The 20,362-nt window shown below is 42.3% G+C and overlaps 1 protein-coding gene across 1 annotated transcript in view; it reads right to left on the bottom strand.

The window, feature by feature from the left end:
* The window catches only part of PRKDC (protein kinase, DNA-activated, catalytic subunit), a 128,203-nt gene extending 111,404 nt beyond the window's left edge, over positions 1-16,799 (bottom strand). Inside the window, exons 1-3 of the mRNA XM_075828112.1 lie at positions 16,551-16,799; positions 7,359-7,544; positions 1,504-1,728 (exon numbers count right to left, since the gene is read on the bottom strand). Of these exons, the coding sequence (XP_075684227.1) occupies positions 1,504-1,728; positions 7,359-7,544; positions 16,551-16,799 (660 nt within the window). The remainder of the gene's footprint in view (positions 1-1,503; positions 1,729-7,358; positions 7,545-16,550) is intronic.
* Between the last annotated feature and the right edge of the window lie 3,563 nt (positions 16,800-20,362).

The following is a 20,362-nucleotide window of genomic DNA, read 5'->3' as shown; positions in this document are numbered from 1 at the left end:
AAAAAGGCAGATCTTACTGGTCTGCAGAAAGAATACGGTGGTCCCAGTGCCAACAGCAGCAGAAGTCCTGGAAAGGTTCTGACTTGTAGGTCTCAATTGTTTAGTTGCTTGTTAACCACTTTGTTATTGTTTTCTATAAAATACTGACAAATTCATTAACATATTCTTGGGCTTGTCTATGATAAGCAGAGAGCGGGAGATGATGACCCGCCCTTTCTATGTCTCCTCATCAAGGTAAGATGGTGCTCTACACGGTGTCCTCTTTTCTGCCCAAAGTAGTTTCCTCATTCCACCTTAACGAAGATATCGTTATGCCATCCTTCTGCATGTCTCCGATGCATCACAAGAAACACGCTCTTCACAATTTAGATCTGGACCGCACCTTGCGGGTCTACCTCTTGGTTATTATCTCCTTTGGACACTTGGATTCCTTGTTTGTAGTCCTGAAATGTGCCAGGAAGTGCTTGGCGGCCACTAAGGCTACAATTGCCCGAAAGCTGAGCTTGGCTATTCGCAAGGTCTACTGGCTCAGAGGAAAGAAACCTCTATTCTGGGTTATGGCTCATTCCACTAGGGTGCTTGGTTCTTCCTGGGATGTGCACCATCAGGCTTTGGCTCTTCAAGGCAGCTACCTGGTTATCTTTGCACACACTAACCAAATTTTACATGGTCCATACCTTTGTGTCCACAAATGTTTCCCTTGGTCGCAAGGTGTTGTGTGCATTTAAGTCCTTTTCTGTCGGTTCCCAGCCACTGCTTTTGGGACGTCCCATGGTCTGTGTCCGCAAATGACACAAACGAGAATATATTTTTTGAGTAAACGTCATAAAATCCTTTTCTTGTTCAGTCCATTGGGGGAAACAGCTTTTACCCTTTGTTCATTATAATGTTGGTAAGTTTGTCTGTTGGATATGATTTTCTCATCTGGTTCTGATCTTATTCGATTACCTGGTGTTCTGTTACTTGTACTGCTTATGTACAGACTGAATAGCTTAGTACCTGTAGGAGTAGTTAACACTTTTTTTAAATTCTTAACGTCACGCCTCCTAGTGGCAACGGCATTTACCCATGGTCTTTGTCCCCAAGAGACAAACGAAAAACCTCTTTCTTGCGCTTGCTGTGAGAAGTCCTATATTTGCGCCTAAAATGTGCTGTATCTTCGTTTGATAAATATGGTGTAGACTCCTACTGCAAGACCACATCCCTTTTTGTAGTCAATTTAACAGAGGAAAGAAGTTGCAAAAATACTGCAATAACGGTTGCCCCATTAAAAACATTTTTACCAATTATGCCAATGCTGACTCAAACTGAATATTAAACGTGGGCCTTTTTATCTTATTTCATCAACATAAAATGACATTTCGTTATACAATACTAACCAGTATTTTACACATTCAAAAGTTTGAACATTGAAATCAGAAACACAATTGGAAAAAAACTGAACTACTATAATATCTATATATACATATATACGTAATATATAAAATATTCATTAAATAATACCTGGATGAACATATCTATTCCATTTTTTATGTAATATTTCGCCCGGTCAAAATCATCTTGTAAAATGTACAGAAGACTCATTTCCTGACTGAAGAAGGTTTCAATTAACACTTTTCTCTGCTCAATCTTCATGGCATCATCAATAAATGTTAATAAAGACTGGTCATCCTTTCCATTCAGGAGAAGTTTTACTTTACTGCGAATCAGGTAAGGAAGATAAGTTTCCTGTTTTGATAAAAAAAAGTTAGCAAACAAATGTATTTAATTTTTTTTCCTATTTGAAGATATTTCGGTCACATGCCATAAACTAAAAGATTAACCCTTTCATGATCGGGCGTGTTTTAAGCCTTCATGACCATAGCAAAGTTTCCCCTTTTGGAATGCTGCACATAAAAGGGAATTTATTTTTTATTTTTTTTGAGGGACACAAAGGGCTTGCTTATAATTTAAAATTGGAGCTAATCTCAATTAATTATGCAAGTCTTTTCAGGAAAAAACAAGAGTAGCGTAGCTAAGGTAGTTTTTAAAAAACAAACAAAAAAAAAACCCAACATTTACCCCAAAATGAATCCTGTAATGCTCCCTATGTCAAATTTGTGTACATTGCGTAAAGTATGATGTACCGTAAGTATGGCGTCTAGAACAAAAACTCTATTTTAGTTTTTTTGTTAGTTTTTTTTTTACTCCAAAAATAAAGTTTATTGCAGTACAGCAGATATCTTACAGTAGGCAAAATACGAGTATGCAGCACACAGAAAATAAGTATACATGAAAGTACAAAGTGTCGCAGAGTGCAGCAATAAATTGAAACACTTCAAATTAGAACCATGTGTCTTGGGTCATTTAGGAAAACAGGGATTGCAAAACAAATTGCTGAAGAAATGGAGAATGCAAGAGTGGTGGTACACAGAAAATAAGATAAGGAGAAGGTAATTGTTGTGTATATAGTGACCAGTGATGGGTTAAGCGTACCATGGGCCCTGGGCTGTTGACACAACTTGGGCCCCCTCCTTCCCCCTCACACGCAATCCAATCCCTCCAACCTGCTCACACTGTACTAGTCAGTGCCACAGACCTGACAGATACAGGTTTTAGCACTAGATACAGCTGCTCTGTATTCAGGATATAAAGCAGCTGTATCTCAAAAAGTAAAAATAATTTTTAATAAAAAGTATTTAGAAAGTTGCACCAGACACTGATACACTGTTTTATTAAAGAAAAAGTAATAACTACTAAAAATAATAATAATAAAAAATTTGTAACACCTCTGGCATGACCTAGCAGATGCCTGTCCGTTTTACACGGACAGGCATAATACACTGCAATACAGAAGTATTTCAGTGTATTATAAATGCAATCAGATAATCACATAGTGAAGTCCCCTAGTGGGACTAGTAAAAAAAAAGTGAAAAAAAAAAGTTTAATAAAAAGTGAAAAATAAAATAATTAAATACCCACTTTTTCTCCTTACAAACAGCTTTATTATTAAAAAAAACAAAATAAAGTAAAAAAGTTACACATATTTGGTATCGCCACGTCCGTAACGACCCAAACTATAAACTTATTACATCATTTAACCCGCACGGCGAACGTCGTAAAAAATAAAATAAAAAACCATGCAAAAATTGAGGTTTTCTTTGAATCCAGCCTTAAAAAAAAAATGTGATAAAAAGCGATCAAAAAGTCAAAAATAAAAGCCCTCATACAAGTGAATCGGCGAAAAAGTATTGTACCCCAAAATGGTGCTATAAAAAATTACAACTTGTCCCACAAAAAACAAGACCTTATACAGCTATGTCGACCCAAAAATAAAAAAGTTGTAGCTCTTTGAATGAGACGATGGAAAAACGTAAAATATGGTTGGTCATTAAGGTCTAAAATAGGCTGGTCATTAAGGGGTGAAAGTGTAACTAAACTTTTTAAAAACTTTTGACATATCATACTGATATGTTAGAACGTTTAATCAGTTTGGGTTCCGAGCACAGAGACCCACCCCGATCACTAAAGTGAAGCGGCAGAAGCACACGATTGAACGCTGTGACACTTAGTTTCTGATCGGCATTCCTCGGAGTGGTGTACGTTCGTACACCGCTTGCTTGGCTTTCCGAGAAAAGCAGATCAGAAAGGAAGCGGCACGGCGGTCACCTGAGCGCTTCTGCCACTTTGTTTTAGTGATCCATGGGGGTCTCAGTGCTCGGACCCCCACCGATCAAAACTTCTGACATTTCACTATGACATGTCAGAAGTTTATTTACAAGTTTAGTTACACTTCAAAGGGGTTTTCCAGTGAGGGAAATTTATGACATATCCTGTGGATCCTGTCAGATAGATGCGAGTCCAACCTCTGGGACCCGCACCTATCTCTAGAACCGGGCCCCCTAAACCCTGTTCTACCTCTTTCTGCTATCGCTGCCTCCCGGTCACTTCCTGACTTCATGGAATTTCCATAACTTTCATTCAGTTCTATGGGACTTACGGAAACAGCGTAGGTCAGCAAGCGACGCTGTTTCCGTAACTCCCGTCGATGTAATCAGGATGGGGCCGGGAGGCAGTGAGGGCAGAAACAGGTCGTAAGGGGTTTAGGGGGCCCCGTTCTAGAGATAGGAGCGGGTCCCATAGGTGGGACCTACATCTAGCTGACATTTATGACAAATCATGTGGAGCCTGTGGATATGCTATAAATTTCTCTCATGGGAAAACGGAGGGCTGCATGGGGGAGATTATATTGCAAGGCGAGATCAGGTTGTCTGACTGACTGCTGGGTGTCTATAAGGGGGTCTGAGTGTCTGATTCTGACTTTTCGGCGGGGGGGATAGCCCTCCCATAGAGCCCTCAGCAGTTAGTCACTCAGACCCCCCAGCAGTCAATCTGACCTCCCCTTGCAATATATTAGTAACTACTGAGGGCTCTATGGGAAGGGGGGGGGGGGAATATTCTGAATGGGTGGGGTCTAAGCATCTAAGTGACTGCAGGGGACTCTATGAATGGGGGAATAATCACCCTCATAGAGCCCTCAGTATTTATTATACAGCAGGGGGGGGGGGAGGTTGAGCATCTAACAGACTGCTGAGTGTCTATGGGGTAAAATTATCTCCCCCATAGCGTCCTCTGCCGTGAGGAGTTAGATGCTAACCCCCCCCCGGCTGTATAATTAATCCCCCTTAGCGTCTGCCGTCAGTCAATTGTTGCTTGGTGCAGGAAGTGAATAGCATACTAACCTTCCTCATCGCTCGACCACCGCCCTGCTCTTCTGTTCCTCACTGGAGATACGTGCAGCGTCAAAGAGGGGTGTTTGCTAGTCCTATCCAGCCACTGCTATTGTTGTCCCTCCCCCTCTTCCCCACCAACAGCGCCGGCGGCTCTATTCTGTCCCAGTCCGCCCCTCCCTATCAGCAGCGGCCATTAGCAGCGCTAGCACGCTGCATAGCTGCATGATACTCTGAAGTGATTTTTAAAATGATGTGCAGTTCGGGCGGCTGCCCGAACCACCCATATGATAATACGCTACTGATAGTGACCTAAAATCCAGCTGGAAAACTCTGGTTGAAAAGGATATCATGAAGAGTTATTAGAACATGCAAACAGTTTTCATGAGTACAGGGATAGTAAGACATTCATAACCTACAGGTAATCACAATGAGAGACAACCAAAACTATTTTTCACAATATAGAAAACAGAGGCAGACATAGAATTGGAAGAGAGACCAAATAGAAAACAGATGAGGGGCAGTTCCTGTGTTGGTAAATCCATTTCTTGTGAGGCAACATATTACTAACAGTAGCCAGCCAGGTTATGAAAGAGGGAGCACTACATGATAACCATGTTTTGGAAATTGTTTTCTTTTTTTCGCATTATACAGTGCCTCAGCCAGAAAGGTATATAAATATAGCGGTAATCACATTGATCAGGATCAGTGAGAAAAAGATAAGCCTTGGGGCAGAGTGGCATAGGGGAACCTATTTAGTGAACGAGAAATTTTACAACCTGGTCCCAAAACTAAGTCCAAGTAGTCAGGGCGGAACCTGTGGAGTCTAGTGGTGGTGTAATATGCCCTATGCAAAAACATATAGATGCGTGAGCCTCTCATTGAGGTTGGAAGAAACTAACTTGGAGAAGGAATAGCTCTAACCAAGTCTTCCTCAGTCAAAGGGCATAGATCTGCCTCCGATTTTGTTTTTAGTGGTATTAGTGCAGAATCCCTGGATTTATGGGAGAGGAGGTTGTAAAAACTGGAGATTAGATGACTGGTGGGAGGTGAAAGCATAAACTAGAAAAAGAGAACCCTTGATAGGATATACAATCTGTACCGAACTGCGTCTCAAGAGCATGTTTAACCCACATGTATGAGAATATTTCCTGTATCTCCAGGAAGGGTTTAAGGCCATTATCTGAGCAGAGGTGAGAGATATACCAAATACCAGGTTACCCCAGGTAATCTCATAAGAAAGTTATAAAAGCTCCTGGAAGGCTTTACAGTGCCACAGAGGAGTGTGTCTAGTCAACCAAGTAAAAGAGACGCTGAGCCACATTCCTAACCAGCAAGGCCTGACATAGGGTCAGATAATTTACTAGGTTTCTGCCAGTATGTTGTAATCCACAGAAGAGAAGACATTTATCTGTGACCCACCACCTGGTCATATGAGATAACTGTCTGGCTATATAATACGACCTAACATTAGGCAATGACACACCTCCCTAACCCCATGGAGCACACAGGTGCTTGCCGGCTACCCGCAACCTGCCACTGTTCAAAACAAATGAGGTCAGTATACTATCAATATGATGCAGTAGACAGGTAGGGAGGTACACGGGAGATTGCTGAAGTGCATACAATACTTTAGACTCTCTCTCACTGCTGTAGAAAGGAGGATTTTATTCTATCTGCCAATTTTGGTTTGCAAGAAGGAAATGAGGGTGGGGTGTGACATACAACTTATCAAAGGCTGGGGCAGATCTAGATATCTGTATCCCAAGGTAGGTAATAGAGGAGGAGCATAGAAGCGTAGAGATGGCGGACTCAACGTGTACAAATAACCCTATTTTAGCTCTAATTGTATCCCCATCCCTTAGCTTTAGATGCAGCATCTGTACATGTATGATAATTATGCAAGTAGCTAATTTTTTTACTACAGGCGTATAAAGTGGATAGGGCTGAGGTAAAATAGATTAAAATTGTTGGCCGGTGCAATTACTTTATTTTTGGCGTAACGTAGATTCAGCCTTAGTGAAACGTAATAATGCTAGAGTGCCCGACATCCATGCAAAACACGTTCACGTCACGATGAATGTCTAAATTTGGTGCATGTGGACTCGGAGAGGTATTACTTTTTTAATTTATTATTATTATTTTCTTACATTTTACTGTATTTGTGTGTTATCATGATTATTTTTTTATTTTTATTTTTTAATTTGGGCACTGGTTAGCAGGGAACACATTATCTATGTGCTCCCTGCTGGCCCCATATACCATTAGATCACGGTTATCAGTGATTTGCAACAGCCCATTAAGTCACTGTTTACCAGTTATCTGTATAGCAGTCTGAAAAGAAGAAACGGATAATGTCTTCTCTGCATCCCTCCAAGTCCCCTCTGTGGTTTCTGTATACAGGAACAATATGAGCGCTGTGTTTAGAGCATTTTGTGATTGGGAAATGATTGTTTCAGTTCCCTGTCACAGTACAGGATTGGACTGCGAGTGTGATAGCTTGATCCTCCCGATGAAAGTACGTGCAGGAGAGCGCTGTTCCATCAAAGGCAGCATGTAAATTAATGGGCTCCTGGCACAGGCACCAGTCCATTAGCATGTTAATTTATGTGATGTAGTTGGGAAGGGATTAACATACCCAATTATTACCTCATAAAAAGGGTCATTCCACATTTTCTTGAGGTCTGGTGGCATTTGACTGTCAATGTTTACAGTTGAGCAATATTCCAATGGTTCCCATTCAGTTAGATGGTTGTAACAGTCCATAGAAGCGATCTCCCAAAAATCCTTCTCAGCATCAGAAGGTTCCCCATCTGGAAATGTCTCCTGCAGAGCCTAGCATCGGAAAGACGTTTACTTGTAACCAACCCATTCCGATTACTTTTAATCAAAACTGTTAATTATGTGACAACCAGACCACCAGTAAGAAAGAAACATCAGGTAACTAGGATAGACAACCACATACATTTTTGGGCTAACTAAGGAGATCATGGAAATTCACAATCAGTTTAGAAATCAGGGTTTGCCTGATTACACAGGTTAAAAGGAAAAGAAAACTAATAAAAAAAAATGAAAACAAAAATTCTGTCCTAAATTTAGCAATGGCAACTTTGAATTGCAAAGAAAGGAAATATGAGAAGTGCCTCTATTCACAGTCACACGTTGGTAATGATGATCTCACACAAATAAAAGTCGGCCGAACATTGGAGAGATCGGACAACAGTTTGATGTGTATGGGGAAACACGATTGTCTGGCAACGGCTTATCACCATTTACATATTTATCCTCTTCTTGACAGGAGGTGTTTTGGGCTCTTATGCCAGGAGCAAAATTTCCCCTTTTGGAACGCTGCATCCTAAAAGGTACCGTATTTTTGTTTTTGTTTCTTAGTCTACTTCAAAATGTATCGTGTTTTTTTTTTTAGCAGGAAACATAAGGATTTCTTAATTGGATATTATTTTGTAGGTATTTTTTAGGGAAAAATGGTCAGAATTTTTTTTTCATGCTATGTTTAAAGGTAGCTTTTTAAAAAAATAATATTTGCCCAAATTGATCCTCAAATTCGCCTGTGCATAATTATGTCAAAGAAAATAGTTGTAGCAAAAACCGGATAATTCTCAGGTGCAGCCGTGTAGCGAAAATAGCATGGTCAGGAGCACTGCCTTGTACGTTACACGGATGTAAAATATGTGCACATCGTGTAACGTACAAGGTCACTATAGCGCAAAGAACAAAGGCATTTATGTAGCTTTAAATGAATCTCCCTCACTAAATTTCATCCAAGCACAGAAATTTTGAAGTACAGGTGCAAAAGAAGACAGGGCCTGGGCAGAACAAACTAAAAATGATGGCTGGCTATTTTATGTTGACGTAAAGTACATTCTGTCTGACAAATGTATTAACCCCTTCCCTCTTTAGCCACTTTTGACCTTCCTGACCGAGCCTCATTTTTCAAATCTGACATGTGTCACTTTATGTGGTAATAACTCCGGAATGCTTTCACCTATCCAAGCGATTCTGAGATTGTTTTCTCGTGACACATTGGACTTTATGTTACTGGCAAAATTTGCTCGATATGTTCAGTATTTAATTGTGAAAAACACCAAAATTTAGCGAAAAATTGCAAAAATTAGCATTTTTCTCAATTTAAATGTATCTGCTTGTAAGACAGGCAGTTATACCACACAAAATTGTTTCTAATTAACATCACCCATATGTCTACTTTAGATTGGCATCGTTTTTTGAACATCCTTTTATTTTTCTATGACCTCACAAGGCTTTAAACTTTAGCAGCAATTTCTCACATTTTCAAGAAAATTTCAAAAGGCCATTTTTACAGGGGCCAGTTCAGTTGTGAAGTGGCTTTGAGGGCCTTATATATTAGAAACCCCCAAAAAGTCACCCCATTTTAAAAACTTCACCCCTCAAAGTATTCAAAACAGCATTTAGAAAATGTCTTAACCCTTTACACATGTCACAGGAATTAAAGCAAAGTAGAGGTGAATTTTACAAATTTCATATTTTTTTGCAGAAATAAATTTTTAGTACAATTTTTTTTATAACACAGAAGGTTTTACCAGAGAAATGCAACTCAATATTTGTTGCCCAGTTTCTGCAGTTTTAGGAAATATCCCACATGTGGCCGTAGCGTGCTACTGGAATGAAGCACCGGCCTCAGAAGCAAAGGAGCACCTAGTGGATTTTGGGGCCTTATTTTTGTTAGAATAAATTTTAGGCACCATGTCAGGTTTGAAGGGCTCTTGCAGTGCCAAAACAGTCAAAATCCCCCAAAAGTGACCCCATCTGGGAAACTACACACCTCAAGGAAATTATCTAGGGGTGTAGTGAGCATTTTGACCGCACAGCTTTTTTACAGAAATTATTAGAAGTAGGCCGTGAAAATTAAAATCAACATTTCTTCAAAGAAAATGTAGGTTTAGCGATTTTTTTTCTCATTTTCACAAAGACTAAAGGAGAAAAAGCACCGTAAAATTTGTAAAGCAATTTCTCCCGAGTAAAACAATACCCCACATGTGGTAATAACCGGTTGTTTGGAGACACGGCGAGGCTGAGAAGGGAAAGAGCGCTATTTGGCTTTTGGAGCTCAAGTTTAGCAGGAATGGTTTGTGGAGGCCATGTCACATTTACAAAGCCCCTGAGGGGACAAAACAGTGGAAACCCCCCACAAGTGACCCCATTTCGGAAACTACGCCCATTGAGGAAATTATCTAGGGGTATAGTGAGCGTTTTGACCCAACAGGTTTTTTGCATAAATTATTGGAAATAGGCCCTGAAAATGACAATCTAAATTTTTTCAAAGAAAATGTAGGTTTAGCTAATTTTTTCTCATTTCCACAAGGACTGAAGGAGAAAAAGCACCGTAAAATTTGTAAACCAATCTCTCCCGAGTAAAACAATGCCCCACATGTGGTAATAAACGGTTGTTTGGAGACACGGCAGGGCTGAGAAGGGAAAGAGCGCTATTTGGCTTTTGGTTCTCAAGTTTAGCAGGAATGGTTTGCGGAGGCCAGGTCACATTTACGAAGTCCCTGAGGGGATAAAACAGTGGAAACCCCCCACAAGTGACCCCATTTTGGAGACTACACCCATTGAGGAAATTATCTAGGGGTATAGTGAGCTCTTTGACCCCACAGGTTTTTTGCAGAAATTATTGGAAGTAGGCCCTGAAAATAAAAATCAACATTTTTTCAAAGAAAATGTAGGTTTAGCTTATTTTTACTCATTTCCACAAGGACTGAAGGAGAAAAAGCACCACAAAATTTGTAAAGCAATTTCTCCCGAGTAAAACAATGCCCCACATGTGGTAATAAACGGCTGTTTGGAGACACGGCTTGGCTTAAAAGGGAAAGAGCGCTATTTGGCTTTTGGAGATCACATTGAGCAGGAATGGTTTGCGGCGGCCATGTCACATTTGCAAAGCCCCTGAGGGGAAAAAACAATGAAAACGCCAAAAAGTGACACCATTTAGGAAACTACACCTCTTGAGGAATTCATCTAGGGGCGTAGTGAGCATTTTGACCCCACAGATGTTTCATAGAATTTATTAGAATTGGGCAGTGAAAATAAAAACAATCCTTTTTCTTCAATAAGACGTAGCTTTAGCGCAAATTTTTTCATTTTCGCAACAAATAAAGGAAAAAAAGAACCCCAACATTTGTAAAGCAATTTCTACCGAGTACGGCAATACCCCATATGTGGTCATAAACTGCTGTTTGGGCACACGGCAGGGCTCAGAAGGGAAGGACCGCCATTTGGAGTGCAGATGTTTCTGGATTGGTTTCTGGGCACCTGTGGGCCCAAAACAGTGGAAACCCCCCAGAAGTGACCCCATTTTGGAAACTACACCCCTCAATGCTTTTACCTACGGGTGTAGTGAGCATGTTAACCCTGCAGGTGTTTTGTAGAAATTAGTGTGAACTCGATGTTGCAGAGTGAAAATGGGATTTTTTCCACAGATATGTGGACAATATGTGGTGCCCAGCTTGTGCCACCATAACGAGACAGCTCTCTAATTATTATGCTGGGTTTCCTGGTTTTAGAAACACCCTACATGTGGCCCTAATCTCTTGCCTGGACAGTCGACCAGGCTCAGGAGTGAAAGGGTACCATGTAAAATTGAGGCCTAATTTGGCGATTTACAAAGTATTGGTTCACAACTGCAGAGGCTCAGATGTGAAATAATAAAAATAAACCCCTGGGAAGTGACCCCACTATGGAAACTGCACCCCTCAAGGCATTTATTAAGGGGTGTAGTGAGCATTTTCACCCCACAGGTCTTTTCCATAAATGAATGCGCTCCGGATGGTGCAAATTAAAAATTTATATTTTTCCCTAGATATGCCATTCAGTGGCAAATATGTCATGCCCAGCTTATGCCACTGGAGACACACACCCCAAAAATTGCTAAAAGGGTTCTCCCGGGTATGACGATGCCATATATGTGGAAGGAAACTGCTGTTTGGGCACGCTGTAGGGTTCAGATGGGAGGAAATGCCATTTGGCTTTTGGAGCGTGGATTTTGCTTGGTAGTAGTTTTGTTTGGAGTCTTACTGGTGTTTCCGTTTATAATGTAGGGCATATGTAAGCCGGGCGGAGTATATAAGGGGCATAGTCAGGTGGTATAATAATGGGGTAAAAAAACAATAAAATAATCCATAGATGTGTGTTACGCTGTGAAGCAATCCTTTCTGCACAGGCCGGTGTCGCACTGATATGTGGCGTCCTTTCTTATCCCCCTTTTGGTCCACACTCCGCGCCTTTGTAGTTTGGGGAATTTTGCTGGGAAGTGTTGTCCTGGTATAATACGGGCACCGTCGCTTCCAGCAGATATGTTTGGGCTCTCCCTTTCCTGGTTCCCTAATTTTAGGTCCTTGAAAAATCGCCTCTTCAAACAGAAGAAATGTTCCCCTCGGGCACAACTGCATATTTTTTTATTTCCTGACTTATTGGAGCCATAACGAATTTTATTTTTCATAGACGTAGTGGTATGAGGGCTGGTTTGTTGCGGGACGAGCTGTAGTTATTATTGGTACCATTTTGGGGTACATGCGACTTTTTGATCACCTTTTATCCTATTTTTTGGGAGGCCAGGTAAACAAAAAAACGCAATTCTGGCACAGCTTTTTTCGTTTTTTTTTTATACAGCGTTCACCATGCGTTATAAATTACATGTTAACTTTATTCTGCGGGTCAGTACGATTCCGGCGATACCGAATTTATAGAACTTTTTCATGTTTTACAACTTTTTGCACAATAAAATTACTTTTGTAAAAAGAATGTATTTTTTCTGTCGCCAAGTTGTGAGAAACATAACTTTTTAATTTTTTTGTCGACGGAGGTGTATGAGGGCTTGTTTTTTGCGGGACGAGCTATAGTTTTTATAGGTACCATTTTTGGATACGTGCGACTTTTTGATCACTTTTTATTCTAATATTTGTAGGGCAAAGTGACCAAAAAACAGAAACTCTGGTAACGTTTTTTACGTTTTTTTTTACGCTGTTCACCGCGTGCAATAAATAATATAATATTTTGATACCTCCGGTCGTTACGGTCGTGGCGATACCAAATACATATGGTTTATTATTATTTTTCAATAATAAAGGACTTGATAAGAGTAAAAGGGGGATTGTGTTTTATTTGATTACTTGAAACTTTTACTGTTTTCAAACTTTTATTTTGTGCACTTTTTTTTACACTTTTTTATACTTTTTTTACACTTTTTCTTAAGTCCCACTAGGGGACTTGAAGTTCCAACGGTCAGATTTTTTTTTTTCTAATACATTTCACTACCTATGTAGTGCAATGTATTAGATCTGTCAGTCATTCACTGACAGCAAGCCGATTAGGCTTCGCCTCCCGGCGGGGCCTAAATCGGCTTCCGTAATGGCAGAGCAGGAGACCATTGTGTCTCCTGTTGCCATAACAGCAGTCGCCAGTCCCGATTGCCTGTCAGGGCTGGCGATCTGCTAGTAACCGCTACGATGCAGCAATCGCTTTCGATTGCTGCATCGAAGGGGTTAATGGCAGGGATCGGAGCTAGCTCCGGTTCCTGCCGTTACAGGTGGATGTCAGCTGTACAGTACAGCTGACTTCCACCGCTGATGACGCCGGATCAGCTCCTGACCCGGCGCCATCTTGCCGACAGCTACGGAAGCCGATCAGGCTCCGCCGCCGGGCGGATCTTGACCGGCTTCGGTGCTAGGCAGACCGGGAGGCCAGTATTAGGCCTCCGGTTGCCATTGCAGCCACCGGAACCCCGGCAATTTCATTACTGGGGTTCCGATGAGCTGCAAACACCTTAAGTGCAGCGATCGCGTTTGAGCGCTGCACTTAAGGGGTTAATGGCGGGGATCGAAGCTAATTTCGGTCCCCGCCGTTACAGCCGGATGTCAGCTGTAAGATACAGCTGAGATCCGGTGATGATGGGACCGGCTCAGCTTCTGAGCCGGTCCCAAACATTTGGCGTACATGTACGGCAAGATGCGGGAAGTCAGTACTTTCCATGACGTACATGTACGGCAAATGTCGGGAAGGGGTTAAAAGTTTACATCTTACTTACATTGGTGTTATCTGTATTAAAGTATACCTCATACAGATGTAGCCGCCTTTACCTTGACTTTTAACACATTAAATAAACAATGGCTAGATCTCTTATCTTGACTTTTTCAATGACTTTCCAATGGCTTTTGTTTCGTGATATCACGCTGCAGCAAGTTATCAGAGTCAAGATAAAGATGGCTACATCTGTAAATCAGTAGTACAACATTGGAAAATGTCTTATTGGGGTAAATAATGTAGCTTTAAGCGACATCTTCCCAATCATTTAGAATCCTGAAGTTTCCCTTTCCGTACCTGGAGGCTCTCTGTAAATGGTCGAAAACCTCCTCAATCACTGAAAAACTCGTCATCAGTAACTGAAGGCAAAGTCAAGAGGAGAGAAGAGAAGAGGAGAGGGTAGGGGAGAAGAGGAGAGGAGAGGGAAGGGGAGGAGAGGGAAAGAGAGGAGAGGTGAGGAGAGGGAAAGAGAGGAGAGGAGAGGTTGAGGGAGAGGAGAGGAGAGGTTGAGGGAGAGGAGAGGTTGAGGGAGAATGGAGAATGTTGCTGCAGGTTTTTTGTCTCAGTTTGTTTGTGAAACAACACAGGTCTCTATCTCCACAGCAGGAACAACCTCCCCACTTTTTAAGCTTTTTATGTGTGTGGAGCAAGGGTGTAGGGGTTTGGCCAAGCAATCAGTGTGGGACTGGTATTTATTTGGGCTGACTACAGGACAGGATTTTATATGGACCCTGTCTGCGTCCACATTTAATTGTATCATAATCTTTGTTGTTATCGTTGTGCAACCAGAACGTATTATCAATAAGGTCTAATAGGTTATTTGTGAATCATCCCATAAGAAATACACCCTAGTGGCAAGTGATTGTCTCCAAAGCCATCTCTAAATTGGGTTGTCTTCTGCTGGATCTTTATGGATACTTAGGGTATGTTCACACAGAGTATTTCGGCGCTGTTTTTGATGCGGAAAGGTTGTTGAAAACAGCAGCAAAAAATGAAAGAGGAGTGGCATGCCCTACCTCAGGGTATTTCCGTCTCTGACCTCCCATTGACATCAATGGGAGGCAGAGAAAGCGGTTTTAGCTGCGTTTTTTTGCCCACGGCGCTGAATGGCTGAAAAAAACGCTGTGAAGAACACGGCAAACAGCATGCAGGAAGGTAAAAATCTGTCTCAAAATTCCTGATGGAATTTTGAGGCAGATTTTACCGCTTGCAAAAAACAGTGTGAACAGGGCCTTATTGTGTTACACCCTGGGCTCACAAATCCTCCGGTACTCAGGTGGGCCAAGAAATCATGTTACTGAATGAAGAATATAGCCACGGGTATAGTTCTAGTGGGTATTAATAAATGACCAAAAAGGAGGCGATGCCAAGCACCCCAGTATACTAACCCCCTCTGCTCCTAGACCAAAACCTTTTAGATATTGTTATAATTATTACATGTTCGTTTAATTTTAATATTATAATTTTAAATTACAATGGTCTGGTTAAAGGTATTGGTCCATTCCCCAACTTCCATTTGAGAATCAGGCTTAGCCCACTGATTTCATATCGACCTCTTATATTTGCTAGCTCACATCCTCCCCTTAGACCTGGGCTGGTGTCAGGAGTTCCTATTGTCCATAATACCACCTTGAAAAAAACCTACATTGAGCAACCAGCCCTTCATTTTCAAGACCTTACCTTTATTCGGTTACATCAAACATTGGGATAATATGTGACCACACAGGTTGAGCATTTCTGAAATCTTAACACCACCTTTCACTTTAATCTACGAGATCTTGAGGAGCACCTTCTACTCTACTCCCACCCTCCAACCCTTAGCTCTTCATACATTTCCTCACTAACTCCAAGAGATATGGATATTATTATATTTGTGAAACTAATTAAGAGATCATTTTGATGTGAATGACTTAAAACTTCGTTCTAGTAATCAAACTTTCATAAGAAAACTAAAAGGAAATATCTTTCTAGTGAATGAGGTCAATGTTTTAGAAGCTAGACTGAAAGAAAATGATTGATGATCAAGAAGGTAGCTATAGAGGGTGCAGAGGAAGCAGTCACATCCTGGCACTGGTGCCTGAGGGGGCACAAAGCCCCCTCTACTACCTGGTGGTAGGTGAGTGAGCCTTCAAGTTACGCCTTGGTCAATGGTTCAAGACTGGTGGAAGAGACTTCAAATACCTAATGACCTCTATCCGGAAAGTTGAAGAGCAGAGTAAAAAGCTGTAACTACTTAAATGTAAGGAAAACAATGATGATGTCAACAAGAAAGGTAGACAACTTGAGAATTGATTGTCAAGACTTAGAAGAAGTAAATATAATTTTCCTACAGATGATCAGGTAGACAAGAAATCTTTTAAAGTTCTGAATATGGTAGACTGAAAATGGAAGACCGGAGATGAGAATTGTCGAGACGTCTATAGCTCCCTCTGGATGTGAATGTTGTACAATAAAAAGGAGGGACAGGAAAATTGTTGACATCGGTTTCCAGTGTCAGACAGGCAAGAATCTTAAAAGACCTCGAGATCATAGTGAAGTACTCAAAACTTGTCACTGAACTTTTTATCTCAAGGCTTGATCAAAGCACTGTATCTAAAGGGATTGTACAGGTTGCCGTCCCCAAAAACCCTGGTTCCTCTCGGGCCCCAATGGTCCCTCTGCCACCTTAAAGGACACCTACTCTAAATGTAACATGGTAATTAAGGGCTACTAGTATAAATTTTGTATTGGGGCCAGGAGATTAACGTTACGCCTTTGCTTGTTTACATGACTGTATTTTTGTATTGGATGTTTCTTGGGAAAAGGTTTCCTCAGAGGAAAGCCTTCCCATTGATGAAACTTCTTGTATTTTTGGTATGAAATATGTGACTGTAACAAGATATAAAATTCCACAGATACAAGAATATACTTACGATGATCTTTACCATTTCCATTGTCTTGGGCTGAAATCTGAGCTCCGAGTAGGACGAGCGGTGCCAGGAAAAGGTAAATCTCGAGGGCCACCTTGAAACTCATGTTCTGTTTCAGATCTGTCCAGTGTATGATCCACTTAACAAGAAGCCGTATTTATAGCAGTGATGTGTATCGGAAAAGACCAGTGAAACTTTACTTAAGGTGGGAATGGTTATTGCTTTAACCTAAAGTATTTTAGCAACAAAATGTAAAGGTCATTGATGTCATCGATATGGGCCGACCTAAGCTTGTTTGTACTTGGATAGAGGAAAATACTATGGTTATTATGTTACATATAGTATTTGCCGGAGACAGCATGGATGCTCAAAAGTAATTTTTTTTTAATGACCATTTATCACTATGTATCGACAAGTAGAATTGTAAGAGTTGTATTGTTATCAGCAGATGTGTCTCATTATTTGAGCAATTGTAACTACTGAGCATAGTGATGTTTGTGCTACATTTATAGACTTAATGTGGTAGTTTGTCCTTTTCTTGGGCTTGTGCGTGAATTTGATAGATGTGTAAAAACTATGGAATTCTCTTTTGCCCATACATCTCTTTATGTAGACCAAGGGCTGGACCTATAACTATGTAAGTAAAGCCGTGCCTACAGTAGTAGAGGAGCAGAGTTTGAGAACCCAAAGCATAGATATCCAACTTATTCTCTTCTGTTGAGTAGACCCGGAGTCGACCTTATGTTGGATGGTGCCATGTGCAATATCTTCTGGTGGTGCCAGTCCCTGCCCATGGTGTACTATTATGCAATGTACAAATAATCATACCAAACAGTGCAAGATTCTATGAGACCAAGATTGAGCTTTTTGGACAGAAATATTTTATGTTTGGTAAACACAAAACAATGGACAATGATCCAGATGTAAAAATCCCCAGTATAGACATATGGGGCAATTTATTCGACTGGCGTTTCATATGCCAGCCTTAAAAGAAAGCAAAATTAGCCATGCGCCTACCATTCCCCCCAACATTGGACATAAAAACCAAAAAAACACATACTCCCCGCAATGCTCCCCTTCTTCCCTCAGTCTACCTGATCACTCCAGCATGGTCCTGATGCCGAGCTGTGTACGGGCCTTATATGCGGCAGAGCCCTTTACGGTCGTCTGTACAACATTCGGCATCAGGTCCTTGTATGAGGCGCGTCATGCTGATGGGAGAAGAGGAGCTGTGAACAATATATATATATATATATATATATATATTTTTTTTTTATTTAACTCTATATAGGGAGGGCAAGGAGGTAGTGTGATGGGAAGGGGGGGGGCAAGGTAGGAGCTCAGCACCGGCCTCTTCCTTGCTACGTCCCATAGAGTGAATTCTAGACTTTGTCGGAGCTGGCGTAGATTTCCACTATAATTTACTCCAGTTTTTTGGCGTAAATTATAATAAATTTGTTGGGCAAAAGTGGCCCTGCACCCTTTTCTAAGGTCAAACCCTTTTCACAAAAGCGGGAAGGGGGCATAAAAAGAACCTTTGGGCCCTTTTGCAACTTTTCTACACCAGAAAACTGGTCTAGAAAGTTTGATAAATAACCCCCGTAGACAGGAGCGTAACTAGGAAAGACTGGGCCCCATAGCAAACGATTGACTAGGGCCCCCCCAGGTGCCACACACAGCCCCCCTTATAGATAGTGCCCCCTGTACATTGTGCCATACAGCCCCCCTGTAGACAGTGCTATACAGCCCCACCTGTAGACAATGTCACACCCCACTTGTAGATAGCGCCCCCACCTCCCCCTTCTGGATAGTGCCTTACAGACCCCTGTAGATATCGCCATAAAACCCCCGTGTATATAGTGCCACACAGCCCCACTCCCTTGTATATAATGCCACACAGCCCCCCTTAGTAGGTAGTGCCACACAGCCTGCCCCTTAGTAGATAGTGCCCCGCACAGACCCCTGTAGAATGCGCCACACACAGCCCCCTGTAGATAGAGCCCCCTGTAGATTGTACCATACAGCCCCACCTGTATACAATGTCACACCCCACTTGTAGATAGCGCCTCCAACCTCCCCCTTGTGGATAGTGCCTTACAGCCCCCCCTATAGATATCACCATAAAACCCCCCTGTATATAGTGCCACACAGCCCCCCTTAGTAGATAGTGCCACACAGCCCATTCCATATTAGATAGTGCCACACACAGACCCCTGTAGATTGCGCCACACACAGCCCCCTGTAGATAGAGCCACAGCCCTCCCCTTGTAAATAGTGCCATACAGGCCCCCTAGTAGAAAGTGCCACACAGCCCACCCTTAGTAGTGCCACACAGCCCCTTGTACATAGTGCCACACAGCTCCCCATGTGTATAGTGCCACACTGATCCCCTTGTATATAGTGCCACACAGCCCCCCAAGTAGTACAAGACAATGGCACATCCAAGAAAGTTGTATCAGCCAGGGGGATGTCAATCAAACATGGAAAGGTGGGTTTGGAGGCAGGACTATGTGATGCTTCAGGATATTGTCAGGTCATGTGTTAGCACATGGTGGCGGTTCAAGGGATTAAAACTATCGGACAGGTTACCATTAAATATACAATGAGTTGAAAACAATTCCATCTGCCCTGCAATTTTGTTATTATAAATATATCCCATATAATTACAGCTTCAGAACCAAGCTCTGACATATATACGGTACCAGAACCATGCTCAGTACATAAATACAGCACTAGAACTAAGATCTGACATATATACAGTACCACAACCAACCTCAGTACATAAATACAGCATTAGAACCAAGCTCTGACATATATACAATACCAGAACCAAGATCATACATATGTACTGTCACGATGCGGGGTGTGGACCCACTGGGCCGTACCGCGTAGCGGGGATGGCAGCTGGCCAAACCGGAAAGTACACAGTTCAATGGTTCAGCGAGAGTACCTGAGGCAATCGTAGGCAGTGGCGAGGCGGACACGTCCAGAACCAGGCGGTGGGAAGTCGTTCGGTGAGGCGTAGCAGGGCAGCGTAGACTGTAGCACGGCACGGTAGGTAGCACAGCACGGCTATAGCACTAGGTAGCACGGAAACAGGATACGGGATACAGGAGCAAGGTACACTGGGAGGCTGGAAGACACTGGGACACCATAAGCAAGACAAACAACGGGAAAACTAACAAGCTCTGGCAAAGGGCAAGAGGGCAGAGCCCTTTTTATAGCCCAGGGCATCCTGGGCCAGATTGCAGTTTTTTGCAAAAACGCGCGCACTTGCCCTTTAAGGCCGTGCACGCGCGGGCGCGCGCACCCGCCGCAGACACTCGGAATCCGGAAGAGAGTGCCGGCGCCTGACTGGGGGACGACGCTGCAGGCAGGTAAGCTGTCCATGGCCACGGCCGTCGGGGTTAACGACCGATCGACGGGCCGTGGCCATAGACGTTACAGTATCCCCCCTCTTACGCCCCCTCTTCTTGTGACCAGAGCGAGAGAGAAACTTCCTCACGAGGACAGGGGCATCGATGTTCTCCTCTGGCTCCCAAGACCTCTCTTCTGGGCCGAACCCCCTCCAGTCCACCAAATAAAATGTCCTTCCTCCCACTTTCTTGGTAGCCAGAATCTCCTTTACCTCGAAAGTCCCAGATGGGCCGCCAGGAACCACTGTGGGAC

Source organism: Rhinoderma darwinii, chromosome 5 (genome assembly GCF_050947455.1).
Source record: "Rhinoderma darwinii isolate aRhiDar2 chromosome 5, aRhiDar2.hap1, whole genome shotgun sequence".
Classification (NCBI taxonomy): domain Eukaryota; kingdom Metazoa; phylum Chordata; class Amphibia; order Anura; family Rhinodermatidae; genus Rhinoderma; species Rhinoderma darwinii.
The sequence above is the reverse complement of the archived record's forward strand: the minus strand, read 5'-3'. Positions and strand labels throughout refer to the sequence as shown.